Source organism: Hylobates moloch, unplaced genomic scaffold, assembly GCF_009828535.3.
Source record: "Hylobates moloch isolate HMO894 unplaced genomic scaffold, HMol_V3 SCAFFOLD_1, whole genome shotgun sequence".
Taxonomy (NCBI): Eukaryota; Metazoa; Chordata; class Mammalia; order Primates; family Hylobatidae; genus Hylobates; species Hylobates moloch.
Window position 1 is genome coordinate 32,279,522 of NW_026652276.1, and position 19,134 is coordinate 32,298,655.

At 35.7% G+C, this 19,134-nt stretch overlaps 1 protein-coding gene across 22 annotated transcripts in view; it reads right to left on the bottom strand.

The window, feature by feature from the left end:
- Positions 1 to 19,134, bottom strand: part of MAP2 (microtubule associated protein 2) — a 310,676-nt gene that overhangs the window by 29,981 nt on the left and 261,561 nt on the right. For 5 of the 22 annotated variants that reach the window (XM_058439003.1, XM_058438969.1, XM_058438996.1 and 2 more), the window contains exons 8-11: positions 7,708 to 11,421; positions 7,298 to 7,504; positions 6,992 to 7,126; positions 3,707 to 3,768 (exon numbers count right to left, since the gene is read on the bottom strand). In XM_058439003.1, the coding sequence (XP_058294986.1) occupies positions 3,707 to 3,768; positions 6,992 to 7,126; positions 7,298 to 7,504; positions 7,708 to 11,421 (4,118 nt within the window). Of the gene's footprint in view, positions 1 to 3,706; positions 3,769 to 6,991; positions 7,127 to 7,297; positions 7,505 to 7,707; positions 11,434 to 13,201; positions 13,448 to 19,134 lie in introns of all 22 variants that reach the window. The other 17 variants (XM_058439032.1, XM_058439020.1, XM_058439014.1 and 14 more) reach the window with 8 other exon arrangements.

The window sequence follows — 19,134 nt, forward strand, 5'->3', positions numbered from 1 at the left end:
ACCTCAGCATCACGTAATATACCCTTGTAACAAGCCTGCACATGGACACCCTGATTAAAAATAAAATAAAAATTCTGTTATACAAATAAAACACAAAAATAATGCTAAACCACTTTATTTTCTATTAACCAGGTCTAGAACAGGTATCCATGTTTATTATTTATTATTTGCTTTACTTCTAAATGTGATTGTTTATGTTTGGTACGCAGTAGAGACCCAGTGGATAATTGCTGAATAAATGATGAGTGGGTGGATAGATAGAAGGACAGAAGAAAGAGTAATATTGCTTAGATATGAAGGAATTAGCTTTGTGAAATCCTGAGACCAAAGCAAGTCTCTCTCTCTCTTTAAAAATAGAACAAGCCTTAATATAGAAAGAACGTTAGAAGTGACTAGCAAAACTCTCTTTTTGCTGGTTTAAAAAATAATGCTGAGTGCTTAAATTTTGTTGTTTAAAAAATGATTCTATACATAGTTCTCTAATTTAAGGATAATGTATATAAAATATTCTTTTTGGATTCTATGTATATAGTCTCTAATTAATTCATAAGTTGTATAATGATAACACATTTGGAAATATCTTTCAATATCTTATCTGCTGGAATTATTCCTTTAATAAACACAGCCTTTAAGGTGTACATACAATCCATATCTTAATCATGTTTCAAGAACTTTAGAACTAGGTATATTTGAAGCCTAATAATGAAAAAAGTACTTTTAAAGATTGAGAATATTTATTTTCAGGTAATCTACATTGACTTCAACAGAAAATTTTCAGAGTTTATATACAATTAGTTCATTTTATAAGTAAAACACATACTGTGGATTAAGTTATACCATAGAACTAATAACATTTTTATGCAAAGACTAGAGTCTGCATGATGTGTTATGATTCTAAAAAGGAAAGTCAGGACTGAAAAGATGGCCAATGAAAATCACGACTTAATTTACAGTGTTGATAACCCCTGGGGAGACTGTCTGCAAGTATAATTGGGAAGGATGTATGGCTTTTGGAGAAAGCTATGCCGGCGTTCCATATGTCTCATGGGTGACTTTTAAAAATATAGATAAGTATGACAAAGCCAAGGAGATTATTATCTTCAAATAATTAATTTGATTTAACTGTTACAGAAATGACAGATAAAACTGAGATTTTTATCTCAAGTTTTAACCTCTGTAGCTACAACAGAGACATAAGTATTTACAGACTGTACAAATCACTTCTTGTTTTACAGACCCAGTATCTTGAGTGGGAAGTATAATTGGGTCAGCACAAGTCATTCTTTTTTGATTGATCCTACCCACAAAAGAGTGAATTTCAAAAGTGTGATATAGAAGAGAAAAATAAATTGGATTGCTTGTAGTTAAGAAAGACAACTATTAATGCTAAACAAACAAACAACAGAAAAACTTATCTGAAATGCAGGATTATGGGTGGGTCTGGTTCCTAATAAAGAGCAATTTAAAAAATCATCACAGGCATCCCATAAATATATACACCTAATATGTACCCATAGAAAAAAAATTTTAAGTTAAAAAAAGTGAATCTAAAAGAGCATACAACTACCAAAAAAAATCAGAGAACTGTTCTGATGGATATACTGAATATTAGAGCTAAATCAAATAAAAGTTCCTCGGGGTTTTAGAAAACTTATAGGACAAGGATATGGGATTAGAAAGAAAAAAAGACTAATAAATGAGAAAAAAAGAAAGAATGAAGGGCTAATTTTGCTTCAGAAAGACAAGATGGGCATTTACAAGGAAAAAAGGTTGTTTTGTGTCAGACGATGCCTATGGTTCTGTTCCAAGTGCTGATTCTATCGAGTTACTCAAAGACCAAGGGGCTTAAAAATTTCCTAAAAATGTTCCAAATAATGTCAACCTAAAGAAGGAAAGGTCAGACTTATTTTCTATATCTGCTCCTGAAAACTTCCACCATTCAGTTAATTAAAATAATAATAACTAACAATTATTACCATTTATTAATTGAATTCTATGTTCTAAACATTATACTGCATACTGTTTTATAACATTATTACATTTAATTTTTATAACTAACTCATGATATAGGAATTTTGTCCTCCCCTTTATTTTTAGAAAATTAAGAAATAGGAAGAAAAGGATCATATAACTAATAGATATTCAAGATTTGAACATGATTTGTTTCATAGCCCTACGGCTAACCACCATACATCATTAATTCGGAAACAGAAGGTAAAGAGATACAAATATTGAAATCACAATGTGTTTATAATAAAGCCTAATATTTACCAAAGCAATAAATGAATTCTGTTGCTTGCCATATGTTCAGGAATATATCTGAAACATTTGTATAAAAATCAAGTATCATCTTTTATCAACGTAAAACCCCTCAGGTTCAAGATCAAAGATTTGCCTGTCATAGGAAATGAATCCCTACTTTTCATAATAAATAAAAGTGGAAGTCTAAAATCTTATTGGTTTTTTAGAAGGGTAAACTAAGAATTGTGATTTACATATTATATGTGTTTGCTCAGTCTCAGAATGTTGTTATAAGCTACTAATTAATATCATTCAAATTATTTGTTATAATTTTAGGATTTCATTAGTAGCCTTTTAATTTTTTTCTTTCAATCATAAAGGAGTGAAAATACTTCATGTTGGCTTTGGTCATTAAAATATAGTTAATAATATAAAAATAAAATTCACAGAAAAAATAGAAAAGATTTATAAACATATGAAGAAGTTAAACACCACTAATACAACCAAAATAAATTTTTAAAATAATAATATATGCCATCTCCATAATTTGGCAAATATACAACAATATAAAATATGTAGTAATAATAATAAATATGAACACTCTCCTTATACAGAATGTATAAGTAGGTAGAACCTTTCCAGAGGGCAATTTGACAATATGCAGCAAAAACTTTAAATATAAACATTTTTCTTGAAACAATAATTTCACGAGTAGAAAATTATCTGAAGGAAATAGCATACAAACTGAACTTAGCCAAAAAAGTTCTCTACAGTAATATTGTTAAAATACCAACAAAGAATTCTAAAAATCAAATAATAGGAAATTGATTAAGTATATCATTGCAAAGAAATAAAATGCAGTATTACGTAGTCATTAAAGCTTACAAAATGTTCAACGACATGGAAGTACATTTACTGTTTAATTTAAAAATTGATACACAGTGTTCTCATTTTTGTTGTTAAGCCTATAAATGTATAGAAAAAAATTAGGATTTTACATCAAAATGATAGCTGTGTTTATCTTTATGATAAGGGGATTATAATTGATTTCTACTTCTTTCTGCTTGTGTACAGTGCTTCATTTGGTCATATTTTTATTTTGTAACAAAAACAATGAAAGTGTATTATAAAATACAGTTACTGTTGATTATATGGTTTAATTTGATTCTATGAAAAGTAAACTGGACTTCCTTATTTTTGCCATATCATTGTGCTGCTTTCTATGTTCTTGTCTTACTAGTAAGGAAGCAATCCAGCTGTGTCCTCACCAATTACCATCATATGCCATCCCAGAAGACATTCATCCTTCCATGCCTGGATGCCACGGAGAATCTTCCGGGTGAGCGAACTATTTAAAATGACTTTTAAGAGTAAATATCTAAACATTATCAAAAGTTATTCCCATGTTACAGCTAATACCAAAGGAACTTCAAATGAAGAACAAGGAAAAACTTATTTTACTCACAGAGACTTTGTCCTTTGCCTGTTTAAATACACTGGGAGCCAGAGCTGATTCCCCACCTGCTGCTGTTGAAAATAAAAGACAAACAACCCCAAACTTAGTCGCTAAAAACTCATAAATGCAGTTTTAAATACCTGTAGGATATTCTGTTGTGTCAACAGACTAATGCAAAGCAAAAGTTTGCTTATTATGAGACTCAAATTCAATAACTCAAGTAACCGGAATAACAATAACATAGCATGTGGCTCCAACAGTGTGTGCTAATTAATATAACCCTTTGTCTACCAAAGTGCAGGTAAGCACACCACATAATTTTTCTATTGATTACCAATGTATCTTTGAGTCACTAGTACGTAAGGATAGATCCTTTAGAACAGAAGTTACAGATTAGCAATGTGAATGTTGCAAAATTTGAGGAAAAGAACATTGATTGGTTTCTGGGGTTCACATGATATACAGAAGAGGGTTCATAGAGATTTCCAAACCCTCTTCTTGCTCTGGAAGCCACTGGCATACCCATAGATATTTCGGTATTTTACATTTCAAACTGTCATGATCAGCCAACCCCTTTCCCTTTGTATTCCTTCATTTCACAATATGAATGACATACTTGTTTGATATGAAAATGCCACATGAGAAGGGAACAAAAATAGCTTGTCAAGAACGGAAAACACGAGAGAAAATTTAAGTTCAGCAAATACAGAACATGTTCTACACATGCACTTCCTGTATGAAATTATTACCACATCTGTTACTGTTGTTTCTCTTGCTGCTGTTTTATGCTTCTGGTTTCAATTTTAAACTCCATTATCTCTAGCACATTTTGGTTGATGACTTACCTGAGGTGGCTTAGCTCTCATGATTTAAAACAATCCTTTGTGGTTTGGAAAACCATCTATGTTTGAAATTTGGGCTTAGAAGATAAAATAATCAAGCCTGTGTGTTTATTCCTCCTTAATTTTCATTCATAAAATAGAAACCCTCAGAAAAAATATGTATCCTTATAAGCCCTCTGAATAAGTTCCAAAAAGGTATTTTTATGACAGGTACAGTTCTGACACAAACATAATAACTGTCTACAATATGCTTTATGCCATGTAGGACTAGCTAGTGAGATTTTTCAGACTCTAGGACTCACTGTTTTTAAGCAAGCAATAAAAGCAATGCCTTACTTCTATCTCTGTAATATAACTCAAATTCTTGTGACATGTATAGCTTGCTTCAAACCAATGACACCTACATCTGATACATGCTTTCTCCTAAAGTATCTTAACATTAGACCAGAATAAAGGAAAATCTTAATTAGTTCAAAGATTTTAAATTTCTTTCAAAGAATGAATAAAAACACAATTTACTTTAAATGTGGTAAATTGAATACCAATGACATGCAAACACTTTACTAAACCATTTTACATTTTCTCTAAAATTCCACAATCCTGATGACATCTTTCATCCTTTTAGGTAGGTTATAGAGTTTTTATGCTAAATCAAGAGATTCTGCTTGCCCAAGCAATTTTGCTACTAAGTTTAATGAAGCTATTAATTTGCTATTAAGTTTAATGAAGTTCTAAGTTTGATGAAGCTAAAAACCTGAGAAAATGAACTGAGGTGTGTCATGTTAATTCCTAACTCCTAGCTTCAGAGATATTCTTCATCCTGAAGCTTTATCAAGGTGTGCGTATATACAAGCCTTCTATTTTCAAATCCTGCCTTAGATTCTTGTTTTTGAAGGAAAACACATGATACGATCTCTAGATGAAGAACACAAATACAAAATACTTGGAATTTTCAATGGCTAAAATAAAACCATCAATTATCTTGATTTTCTCTTTCTCACAAAGGCTAATGTTCCTCTTAACCTTTAAAACCATCCAAAGATTTATATAGAGGCATTGATGATGTACAATGGAAAGAAAAACATTCTTTTCTGATTTAGCAATCTGTCATTTTGCAGACTACAAGCATGCCACTTAATAAATGCTAAAATAAAATACAGTGTAAGGTAAGATTATCCTAGTATAATTAAACATATAAAATAAATACTTTGCCCTGAAATTTAGAAAAAAGTTGGCATTACAGATATTTGTAGGGGCTTTTATGATGGTTTCCAACATGTTTCATTCCTTTGTTTTACCAGTTTTATAAACTTAGGAAAAAATATGTATTTGAGGAAGAGTAATAAGTAGATAGCAGGCCAGGTGCGGTGGCTCATGCCTGTAATCCCAGCACTTTGGGAGGCCGAGGCAGGTGGATCACGAGGTCAGAAGTTCAAAACCAGCCTGGCCAAGATGGTGAAACCCCGTCTCTACTAAAAAAAAAAAAAAAAATTAGCTGGGTGCACACCTGTAATCCCAGCTACTCGGGAGGCTGAGGCAGAAGAACTGCTTGAACCCGGGAGGTGGAGGTTTCAGTGAGCTGAGGTTGTGCCACTGCACTCCAGCCTGGGCAACAGAGCGAGACTCCGTCTCAGAAAAAAAAAAAAAAAAAAAAGTAGGTAGCAAAGTAAAAATAAACCGAAGTTTATTTCTAACAAGTTCCTCCTAAAAGGAAGAGTTTTAGCTTCAAATTTTTGAATACTAAATTATACAGAAAAGTCAAGCAGTTTGGATCCAACATATTTAAGAAATCTCCATGACAAAATGTCAGCTAAGAGATGTAGTTCAGTAGAGTGAAAATCTTGTTAATTTTGGATATGAGGAATAAAATCTGATAAAATTACCAGAAAATTTTGTTTTCTATCTTCTTTTTTTCAGCAAAAGCAAAGTAATAGTAATTTTGCAAACCACAATTTCACTTCCTGGCTTGCTTTTCATTTTCAGTATCTAAATCACTACACATTCTTGGTGGTTTTCAATAAATTCATCAACATCAGTAACAGATTTGGCAGTATCAATGTAGAAAATAGGACAAATATTTATGGGTTTAAGCATGAGAGAGATAAATAAGCAAAATAATGAGAATGCATACCACAGTTAAATTCATCGCCATCGTCTAACCAAACACACAGAATGAAAATAGGAATCCCCAGAACGTGACACTAGAGCACAATGCCAAGATACAATCACGCACTGTTATGTCTGAGCATGACAAAGAAACAGATGGTCATGATCTTTTCTGTAAGGAGGGGGAAAAAAAGAATAATGATACAAGACACTTAATAGTAAAATTGTTCATGACTGCTGAGATTCTTGGAAGAAAAACAAAATGAAGAAGCTGCTACAGTAATGAGATTTAAAAAAAAAATACATGTCTATGTTTGCCAGTCACATTGCAGAATTGAACAGTCACCTGTGGTTTTCCGCTTAACACAGGAGAGATGAGTTGGTCTAGTATATTTGATAGCAGGTTTTAAAATGAATTTCCTGGAGGGAGAGTGGGCCTGAACTTCTGTTTTTTTAGCAAGTTCAGCCTTCTTATAAACTGCTATGAATAAGAAAACACAAAAAGCATACCATCAGGAAAAAATAAACATTTGGAGCAAAACCGAACGAGATTTTATAAATAATTAGTTACCACTGTTAGGCAGTTCTTCTGCAAAAAAGTAATAATGAATTACTTCAAAAACATTTTTAAAGAAGTGATTGTTAAATGAACCTTTTTTCCTTCTCACTTCATCTCTGGAGACTGTGCTAGGTTCCTTTTTAGCTACTTTTCTTTCAGGAGTGGAAATTCTGCCTCTCCCGGTTTTAAAAGGCTTTTCTTTTCTATGTTTCTCAAGAGATGATCTCCGAGCTTCCTTTTCAGCTTTCTCCTCTTTAGGAATAGTTTCTAACTGTTCTGTCATGATGCTCCTATCATCATCTGTGGATCAAAGCAAATCATGACAACAACAACAACAGTGAAAACATTAGTAACAAGTGTACAAAATCCTTTGTATATTTAACAAAATGCAAAATAAAGAGATAAAGTATTTTAAAATGTTTAAGTGAAAAAAAATTCCCATAAGGTTATTGTGTTTGAGTTGTGAGAAGAAAATTAAAAATAATAATAATAATAATGCACACCTTGAGTGTCCACCCAGAGGCTGTCAGCGTCCATGATGGAGTCGTCAATGGTGGTCTCATCTTTGTAATCGTCATAGGTTTCTGTCTTATACTCAGAAAGTGCAACCTCTTCTCTCTCAGGGGAAGCTGGAGCCTCTGGGGAACCATCTCTGGGTTCTGCCTGGGCTTCAGCTGCCTCTTCTACTTCAAACTCTTCTTCATCATGAGGAGATGGTCTCCTTTCCACCTCAGGCTGCTCTAGGGCTGCAAAACGCACGCTGTGGGACCCTGACTCCCCTTCATCAGTTGTGGTTTGCACTACAGTGATGAAATCATCCTCGATGGTCACAACAGACTCAATCACTCCTTTGTGTTCACCTGGGCAAGTCTCCACAAATTCCTCCCTGGCACCTGAGACACCCAGGTCAGTTATCTGAAGGGTGTCTGAGCGGAAGAGCAGTTTATCATATTCTCCCTGGGCTTCTATCTCTTCTTCCTCACTCTGAATCTCTGCTGGTTCAGATACGATTGCTTCATGCAATGGCTCTGCAACATCAGAAGGCGTGATGGATATATCTGGGGTCTCTTTGCTTTCTTCTTTTGGCCCCTGAATAAATTCCATCTGGACCTCAGCTCTCTCATCTGTGGCTAAATCAGCCTCTGAAACAGCAGGTGGGCAAGGTATTTCCACTGACAATTTGACGGCAATCTCATCTTGAATTAGAGATGATTCTGGAGATGTTTCCTTCTTGCCCTCATCAGCTTTCAAGGACTCCATGGTGAGACTTTCATGCTCACCACTAGATTCATAGGACTCCTCCTTGTCTACAGCCTCCTGGTGCACCAAGTCAGGCTTGGCCACCTTCTCTTTGACTTCTGTCTCACTAACTTTGGTGCCTTCTTTCATGTGGCCAGACTCAACACCCATAAATGCATCTGCCTCCTGCAGTGCTTTGGATGAGGGGGTCATGTCCTGTGAAGCCTCAAGTTTTAGCTCTGTTGCCCTTCTATCATCTATGTTTATCCCTGAAGCCATCTGTCCAAAGTCACTAATTTTAACATCTAGTTGACCCTGGACAGCAAAATCCAGACCTTGTTCTACTCTTTTGGATGGTTCTACCTCAGCTATCTCTGGCACTGAACTAAGACCTTTCTCTGCTTTCTCGGAGGATGCATCTGTTGGTATTGACAAATCTTTGGCCAAAGCTTGCTCATAGGTTACTCCTAATCCGAATGTTTCTGCTTCATCACCAGCCTCTTCAGTTTTCTTGGCATGTTCTTTTGAATCAGCTTGTTCTTCACTCTTTTCTAGTACAGTATCCAACCTATCATTAGCTTTCTTCTCTTGGTCAAACTCCTTACTCAGTCCTGATTTGTCACCAGAGATATGTGCGGATGCTTCTTTGTCAACACTGAACTCATCTTTGACTCTTCCGGCTGCTGCCAGTTTCACTTCAATCAATGAAAGGTCTGTGGCCAAATCTCTTCGAACTTTATCATCAGTGCCTTCGTAAAAGGAACCACTCTCCCCTGATAAATTCTCACTGTCTTGAACAGGTGATGGCAATGGGACTGTGTATTTATTGAACACACAGTAGCCCAGGTCTTCGAGCTGACTGTCTGTTTTTACAATGACATGGTTTTCATCAGTTACCGGGGGCAAGCCAGTACGACTATCCTCAACCACAGTCTCTGATGGGACTGATTTCCTCCTGGCAACCTCAGCATCTGCACTCACAGAAGCCAATCTTGACCTTGTACCTGCCAGATCTAGCATTTCAGGCAGGTCAGGTGCCATGACATTACCATTTTTGTAAAAATCTTTGGCTAGGAAAGGAGACTCACATGATGTCTCCACTTGAGTACTTTCTTCTCCAGTAGCTTTTACTTTCTCTATCTGTTCTTCCTCTTTGCTTTCAACAGGGAAGCAAGGGGCTTTCTCCAGTGCAGGTGTGGTGGCTGGAAGGTAATCATCTCCTTCATCCATACTTCCACTAGTGTTGGTTAGAATATCAGAAGCCAGAGGAGAAAGATCATGTCCCCGACCAAAGTTAAATCCAAGGGCTATGGAATCTAGGCAAGACATCGGCAAATTGATTGACATGCTTCTTTGTTCTATTGCAGACCTACCACCAAGTCCTAAACTCCTGCTAAGGGTCAAATCGTCCTTATTCTTACTGTGGAGGTCCCTTTTCTCTCCATACACTTTTGGATCAATAGTGAACATTCTTTCTTGAGGAGAACTGGGTTCTTCAGGTAAATCTGATGGATAACTCTGTGCAAGAGTGCTGTATCCTGCTTCTTGTGCTGGAGGACTGGGCTGGGATTCTTTTCCTGTTTGAAACTCCTTGTCACCATTTTTATGCATGGGAGACATGGTATCAATAGACTCATGGACACTTTCTCTAGTGTCACTCAGTTCATAGTAATCACTGCCTGGCTCAATGCTTTTTGTTGCTTCTTCTTTCAAGGCAGATGTTTCAAAGTACTTGGACATTCCTGATTTATCTTCATAAAATGGCATATCAAGCTCAGCTGATGTTGCAGCTCCAACTCCTTCAATCTTATCTTTGTCATCAACTCTCATTTCAAAAAGTTCCTGAATTGAGCTCTTTTCAATTAATGCAGATGGTTCGGTCATGGCTTTCTCCAGTGTTTTAGAGGTCACGGCTGAATCTGTAACTGCTTGCTCCAAACTTACAGGGAATGAGTCCTGTTTCAACATATCTGTGGTAGGCTCTTGGTCTTTCTGTTCTGAGAAAGTGTGCTCTGTGGAGGTCTGAATTATGCCTGTTTCTTCATCTGTAGGTTTTCGGGGTTTACTCTCCTTTGGCACAGCTTCTTTGTCAGAAATGGTGGTTTTTTCTTCAAGCCTCAGCTCCGGTTCCTTTTCACTAAGTATAGGTTCCTGTCCACTGGGGGTGAAACTATCTTTTTGCTGCACAGTCTCTTGATTTATGGCCTCCTTTTCTTCCTCTAAAACTTTCCCCATAACATGTTCTTCTACAACTGGAATGTGAGCATCTTTGGGTAAGGTCATTGCCTCTGAGGGTGGTGCTTCTGCCGTTTTGTCAGGTTTATCCTCATGGGGCTCTTCAATTTTAAAACTATCTTTGGCAGTAGCCGGGCCACTGGTTTGTTGCAGAGATTTTTTGTCATCTGGCTGTAAAAAGGCAGGGATGAAGGGCAATGTTTCTGTAACTATTTCATTCTTCATGACATCTAAAGGAAGAGTGAAGCTTCCACCTTGAAAGGGACTTGGCATGGGAGAATCAAATTGTTTCCCTTCCCATTTTGGGATATCATCAAATACGTCTTTTTCCCTCATGGGAGTCAGAGGGCCAGGAGATATTGGAGCAACTAAACCCCACTCATCCTTTTTTGCTTCTGTTGGCATTTCGATGAACCAGTCCTTTTGTTCTTTTGGAGTTGGAGGCTCTTTAGGGAGGTCAATGCCAGGTACTACAAGGCTTGGTTCTGTCTTCTGTTTCATGTCTTCCAGGCTGGCAACAAGAGTGTGCCCAAACAAAGCTGGGGGTGCTTTTTCTTCTTCTGTGCCTTGCATGTCCTTTTTATCAGGGTAAGTTTTAGTTGTCTCTGGCTGAGAAACTAAGGCAGCATGTTTAAGGTCTTCACCAGGCTTACTTTGCTTCTCTGACTCCTTTTCCTTCTTGTCTGAAGGCTCAGCTGCAGAGGGAGTCAATTCCTGTTGATCATGGAACTCCATCTTCGAGGCTGTAAGTAAATCTGAAGTAATCGGGTTGATTTTTAAACAAATAATAGGCAAGTGCGTTCAGGAAATAAGCTTAAAATTATATTTTGAAGTGATAAATGAATGGTAGAATAAAAACAAAAATTATGGAACATGCAAGCATGCTACCCATGTAAAAGTCAATATGAAAAGGTCAGGACTGAGATATATGTGTACTATTACTAAAATGAACTTTGGTTGTAAATTAATGTGCAAAGGAATTGTAAGAGCAGTATATTTCTGGATATTCTTTTCTCTTTTTTTCTCTGTTTTTTTTTGTTGGTCTCTCCTAAACATTATGTGATGTGTATTATAGAAGAAACAAATTTATGTGCCTTCTATACATAAAAGTTATAAGCTAATGAATATTGACTAAGCAGCTAATGTTAGGGTACACAAGAATATATAGTAAGAACTAAATATAGATAAGAATTGATTTCTACTGAACATTTTCATTGGTTTTATCATTTAAAAATGAATTGGTAGGCTATGGGCAGAGAGCCAAGTAATACACAATGATATAATGTTAATAGTTGCAGTTAACTTGATCAACAAATGTCAGGGCCAATTCTTTAGGCATCCACAGATTACTGGCATAAATTTTTAGAATTCATCTGAGGGTAAATTTCAGAAATATAAGTAAATACTTGCTATCAATTTTATATGATATGACTTAAGAATTTACAAGCCAGTTTCTATCACATATTTAAAAATTTAAATTCGTAATCATTACTTAGTCTGTACAGTAGATATAAGAAAATCTGAATTACACTGTTGATACTGGGAAGTCATGTGAGTAACAAACTTTTCAAAAGAGTCAACTATTGAAATAACTTTATTCCTATGGTCATGACCTCAATCCCTGGAGCATGACCAACTGGTGAAGCATTGGCCAGTATTGGCTTTAAAGGTGCTTCACAGAAATTAGATAACACATTTTTACTTTTATTTATTCAACAATCCAAAAGGCTTTATTGTCTCACTTGTGTTTTAAGGTCAAAAGTATTTTACTGTGGTCATTAGAGCTAAATGTAGTTATCTGGAAAAGATTTGGGGAAAAATAATAAAATTCAACCATCTCTAAAAGAACAAGTGTATGGATCATCATTACCTTATATACTTATGTGTCCTGTTGTAACAATAGAAAAAAATACTTTATGAACTTCTAATAAAGGTTAGATGAATGAAAACTCAAGAGATATGGGGATGATCAGAAGGGCTGGCTGCCATGGGGAGAAAATGATATGAGAAGCATCAGCAGGAGCTCAAGAAAATCAAACCAGTATTCATTGAAGCATAAAAAATATAGCACATTTTGGTTGCAAACAAAAACGATTCCACCATTTAAGCCTCTATGTGCCAAAATCCAACTGTACGATTTGAAATAAAAGCATATGAATTGCTGTCCCCAAAATAAAAACAAAAATACACATGTATTAGCAATGTGACTGGCAAACATTTGAGATGAGGGGGGCGGGTAAAAAAAAATAAAAAAAGAAGCTCACATAGCATCATCAGCCTGGCTGCAAAGCGTATTGTATCATGGCAAAGGAAAACCAGGAATCAGCTGCAGCACTGGAAAACCAGCTGCCACACGGCACTTGCGCAAGCCACACTCTCTGCACATTAAGCCTACAACAGTGGACTTGTTATCGTAAGACCCAGCGATGAAATAGCGAAATAGTGTTGGAAAGGCATCAGGTTGGTAAGCCACTGGAGAGATCATTTGCAACAAAACACATGCAAATCCTGAGAAAGACACACCTTCCCCAGCAGAGGAAGGGGTTTTTACTTCTGGAGACACCTCCTTGACCTCTTTTACACTTTTCTCATGTGGGGCCCCTGCCGGGGCACTCTCTTCGGGAACTATTTGGGCCTCCGCACTAGACTCCATTTGGCCCTTACTGAGGCCCTTGGGTTGGTCTGAGGACTTAGCAGCCCCACACTCTTTCTCAGGAAGAGCAGCAGGTTTCTCTTCCTCAGCCATCCGACTCTCTAGCGTTTCTTCTTCTTAGGGATGAAAAAGATGTTGACATCATGACCACAGAACAATACATGAAACGACAGAAATATTACTAAAGGAACACTTTCAGCTCCATTAGAATGACCTCATGAAGACCTCAGCTGTTTTTTTGGGGTGAACAAATTAATATTCTAATGCAACATACATTATGTACTGGTTGGAAAACTATGACGTATAATCTGCTAATAGTGATGACTTTTAAAGTCTCATTAAAAGGCAATTTATTTTAAAGTTTGAGAGCTGAAAGGGTTGTATTGATTGATTACCCTTATTGGAAATGGCAGTAAGTTGCACGCATGTAGAAAGCTTGCTGGAAATAAGAGATGGTGCTGCCGGATAACAGATGGTTATGAAAAGATGGATGTACTGATGTACTGAAAAAAAAAAAAGCCTTTAAATTTGTTAGACATGTGCTGTTTTCGCCAATGCAGGAAGCCCCTACATAAGAATTCCCAGCTGCTTTATTTAAAATGTGCAAATTTTGCTAAAGAAATCTTTTGGAATAAAAAAAGCCTTGCCTCAAAAGAATATCCAACCAACTACCTTAACAGCTTTATCAAAAAGTCCACCAAATTTACTTAAAATATAATTTATTTAGCATTTCCAAGGTAAGGGACTACCTAAGTCAAGTTATGTTAGCTTCATTGCATTGTATGATGTTGGAGAAAATGAACATTTTCAAAAATTAAGTAAAATAAAATATGTTAAAAACAAGGTCAAGGTTAAATTTAAATCTGTTTACAAAAGTCTACCTCTGGGACACGACTATTATCATATTGTTTAACTCCCTGAAATATCAGTAATGTAGTTCATGTATAATTCTCTTTGACACTAAAGAAAAAATATGCACATTAGTAATCAAGTCTTATTTCTGTAATTCAAAACAAAATCACCAAGGAAAGATAACTGAGTGGCAATCAAACGGCCAAAATAACCACCCCCCAAACCATGTATATCACATAAAAAAGTTAACATTTAAGATGTAAAGATAAACTTTTAAAGTTCATGAGTTATTGCACTAATTTGTTTCTCATTTACACTAAAATGTCAGTAAAAATAAGTAAATCCCATTTTGTTACTTAAGGAATTGGAGAGAAATATATGAGCTGTTTTATAGTTTTGTAAATGGAAGATTCTTACAAAATTCTTATGAAATAGTTGTGCATTGTTTAAACGGCCCTGAGGGAAAGACTACAGATACAAGGAAAAGGAATTCCTTTTATTTTTTTTAGAAATGTTAATATCCTCAGAGAGAAAGAGAGAGAGAAAAAAAAATCTACATTATCTATCTCTTCACATTTAGCACTCATTTTTAGTTTTGTAATTTAATTATGGCATTTTAAGTAGCATTTTAAAAATTTAAATTCTAACGTTATTTTAAGAAAATTTTTACAATGCCATAGATTTTGATTACAGTTAAAAGAATTTTAATATAACTGCATTATAATGTTACCTTTTTGGATAAAGTCTAATCAAGTTAATTTACATGTTTTCAAATCCATGTAGCTTTTTAGCTTTTCATTTTCTCATTTAGTATAAATCATATTTATTTCCACTACAATTGTTCCTAATTTAAAAACTCACATATTTTAGAAATTTAGTTTAGAAGAACTTCGTTTCACTTAATAGGGGTTATATTTCTTTATCAGAGAGCCTGAGCTATTGGTGTTCTGTTTTCAAAAGGGTCCTTGAAGACGCTTATTATGATGACTGTAGTTGGTGAGCTGTAAGCTTATTCCTTATTGCTTTAGAACTATCTGCTTTCGTATTAAATATTGTCCCTTTTGGAAATAAACTCTTCGCCTAAGCAAAAATATATTTAGCTGTATCTTTTTTTTTCTTTACCAAAACTACCTAGTTAGAATGAGACATATTGCAGCTCATCACCTACTTATTTTATCCTCACGATAACCAATTATACACTTGAGTCTCCCAGCTTTATAAGGCTAGAATGACAAAGGCTTTGAATCATTTCTTTCATTTTAGTCCAGCTCTACTGATGTGGGCCAAGATTTAGTCACCTGGGGAAGCCTCTGTAGTTTCTGTAGATGATTACATGATATGGGGAAATAAATTATTTCCATAACATTTATTCTGCTCTAAACAGATTCTTCATTCTTTCTCTTTTAAAGATCTATCATATTAATATAGCACTAAAAAGAAAGCTAACGCTATTTAAAGATGCTATTTAATAATAATATTATGTGTCTAAGGAGGAAAAAAATTATATTCAGAGTCACCTTGTTTGGTTTGGGTAAAGAATATGTTCTTCCCCAGCTGATTATTGGCAGGGAGCAGAAAGAAGTCATACTTTAATAGAATATTTTTTTGCTTCTCTCTCTCTCTCTCTCTTTTTTTTTTCTTCCTTCTCAGAAGCAATGATACATAAAAAGGAAGTGCTCACATGCCTCCAGTGAGGCTTCTTTTATATAAATTGTTAAGGCATTGGGATAGATTCAACTTATATAGGAACTTCACTTTCATGCAGAGAAAACAGGTTCCTGCCCCTCCCACCCTGTATTAAGGCACGCTTAACATGATGCAGGTGGTCAAAGCTGCAGGCCAGGGAGGAGGAGCAAAAGGGGACCATGCTTGGTTCACCTTTCTCCTGGCCTAAGTGGGCCTCTGCACTCTGCGCTGTGACACTGGGGAGCACACTAGAGGTGGTCCATTCTGAGCTGAACAAAGGATGCTCATAGTACTCCTCATCGGAATTGCAAGGGTCATCATCAGGCACAGACACTGAGATGGAGGGGGCTAGGAGTCTACGCCTCTCCCCGCTGATGGCAGGTTCATGGCTGGGGAACCTGTGTAGAGGACCCACTTGATCCTCAGCCCCTTCATCTACAAACAGACACATAGGAAGAAACTGCAGGGAGAACTGGACAACACAGACACAAGATCAGACGGACGAGACAAACACCTACACAAGGACAGGAAGGGCCACAGAAGCAGCACAGCAGGATGAAGGGAAATTAGCAAGATCAAGCTGATGGAGGATGGGAGACAGTGAATGTTTCATGCCTCAGTAACTGCTGAATTCCACCTATCCCTTAAGCAAGTTTGCCATTGATCTAAGTGAACCAAAAGCATTGACAGCTCTGTGGCAAAATAAAAATCATCTATACATTCCTCTCAAACAAGTCAGAATAACCAAGGAAACATTGGAATAGAAACAAAGCATTACAAAACAAATGCATTCTTTGGAGGAAATTATTTCATGAAGGTTAACTCTACTTACTCATGCTTATATCAATATATTTATAAGTTAAAAAGGAAGAAAGTTATTAGGATTTAATGCCTGTAAGATTATGAAGAAAATAGTCCTGTTTAATACATAGCCTTAATTATCTAGGATGCACAAGTAGTTAGTGTTTTGGTTAATTTAATTCTAGTTAATAACTTTAACCAGAAAGTCATTTCTAATTTCAATCCTGTTAAGAAAAATCTACAATGCATTATTCCTCTTTCCTGCCTTAATAAGAAATAAGCAGTCAGGATAGCTCTTTCTTAGGATGCTAAGGCTAATGTAGTACCTAGGGGCATCATTTTAAACCAGGTTCTGATTTGCAGGACACTGAAAGTATACTGTTTTAAGAAAGCCTCTAATATTATAAACTTGTGTTCTTATGTTTTGTTTTCCTCCTGAAAGCTTACTAGAGATACAATTAGCTAAAAATTTCTGCAGAGTCGGCTGCAGATTCATCAAGACTTTATTCCATGTAGTTTCATTTGTACCACTGGGTCTTGGCTGTTTTTCATGTTTCAAATCTCTTATTGCATATTTCTTATTGAAATGCTAAAGTAACTACTCTCATTTCTGTTCTTTCCTGTATCTTGCCCAGGAAATTTGCATTATTTAAACATATCTCCTTAAATATACAACTGTAGATCAGTCTGCTTAGCATTTGGATTCTTGTATAACTCAATGAGCACTTGGCTTCTGATGTGGTACAGACATTACATCTCAGGCCTATGTGGTGGTTGCTAAATTTGCTAATCACTATTTATTTACTTATATTGAGAAATCAATTTAAAATTTCATGACTCTCAATAATAAGAACAAAATCTATAGTATCTATCTGTACAGTTTTTATTTATATCAGATTTTAAGAAGACAAAATTATAGCATTAATTTGCAAATATACTGTATTTTTAGGACAGTAACTTATTTTTGGCAACCAAGTGCTGACAACTAGAAATAAGACTGAAATCATGAGGATACTAAAATAACATTTTGTAGAGAAAATACATTTAATCTTTCAAGCACATTATTTACTGATTGTTCCATGGAAGATGTTTCTGGATGGATGCTCAGAACTTTCTCAGCCACAATGCTTTTTATATCATGGGATAGCAGAAGCCTAAAATAACGTTTGATATTCTTAGTTCAACTCGGCACGATTTTGCAGCTGAGCAGATAATTGTCCAAGATCTGGCCTACAACACTGACTGAATCATAGCCCTGGCTTGTCACATGTCCTAGCCATTCATATTTCTCTCAGTGGATCTCTGGGGCTGTAAACTCCCCATGTATGCAAGTTACTTCTAAAACTCCTAATATGTTCAGTAGGGTACTTTCATGACCAATAAATGAAAATGGGATATGTTCCTCTCTGCTTTTCAACATTTATTTTCTGGGAGGTACATCAGACTATAGTATAAAACTAAAGAATTTCAAGCTGAGAGTAAAGGCAATACTCATTGGATGTTTTAACCTTTTGCAGATTCTGGCCCTCTCTTTCTTGTTGTCATTGTTCTTTGTGAAAGTGCCAAAACTTAAAAACAGTCCAGAGCCTTGCTACAGATCTATGGCATTAAAAAAAATGGCAAATAGTATTTTCTGTTCTGAAAACTTTCACTCTAATCAGGAAACAACAAAAAGAACAACACAAATTTTGAAAGCTCTAGTGGAAAAAGTAGCTTCTTTGTAGTATTTGTCTGGCCTGGGACCAAGGCAACTTCAAAAAGAGTGTCTGGCAAAGTCCAATCTTCTCTTGGTACTGTAAGCTGTCTGTACTCCAAGTCTCTGTTTAAGATGTATCAGCCTAAAGTCCATCTACGTTACAAGCTCTAGAGATATGCCAGGGAAGCTACGCTTTATGGGGACCAGGGAGGGCTAAGCCAAACAGGGCACTTGATTCTAATGATAATTATAGAAGACATTAGATTCTCATTCCTTATGGTGTTGTGTATGGCAGGTGCATCTGGATCACTCCCAATGGAGATGGAAGACATAATAATTTTAAATAAATAAATAATAACTGGAATATTTATTTGTAAGCTTTTTTTTCTTAAAGGAAATTAGTATAGTAGCTTGTAACAAATAACTCTCATTTGAAGATAATTTACTTCCATAGTCTCACAGTAAGAACCTTGATAAGAAACAGCTTTAGGGATGCAGTGCAACTGTGATTGCAGAATTTAGATTTGGATTTGCATTCTGGACAAGCCACTTCTCCAGGCATAAACCATGACATTTTGGGCAAAGGAGTGGAAATGAATATTGTCTATCTCTGTGGGTTGCTGGGAGGATTAAATGAGAAGATATCTGTGAAAATGCCAAGCACAATGTCTGACTCCATACATCTTAGCATATGTGTCTTCAGTGTACTCAGACAAGTTGTCAGGTACCTCTGTTCTTTCCTCTCATTTAGCACATCAAAGTTGGAGT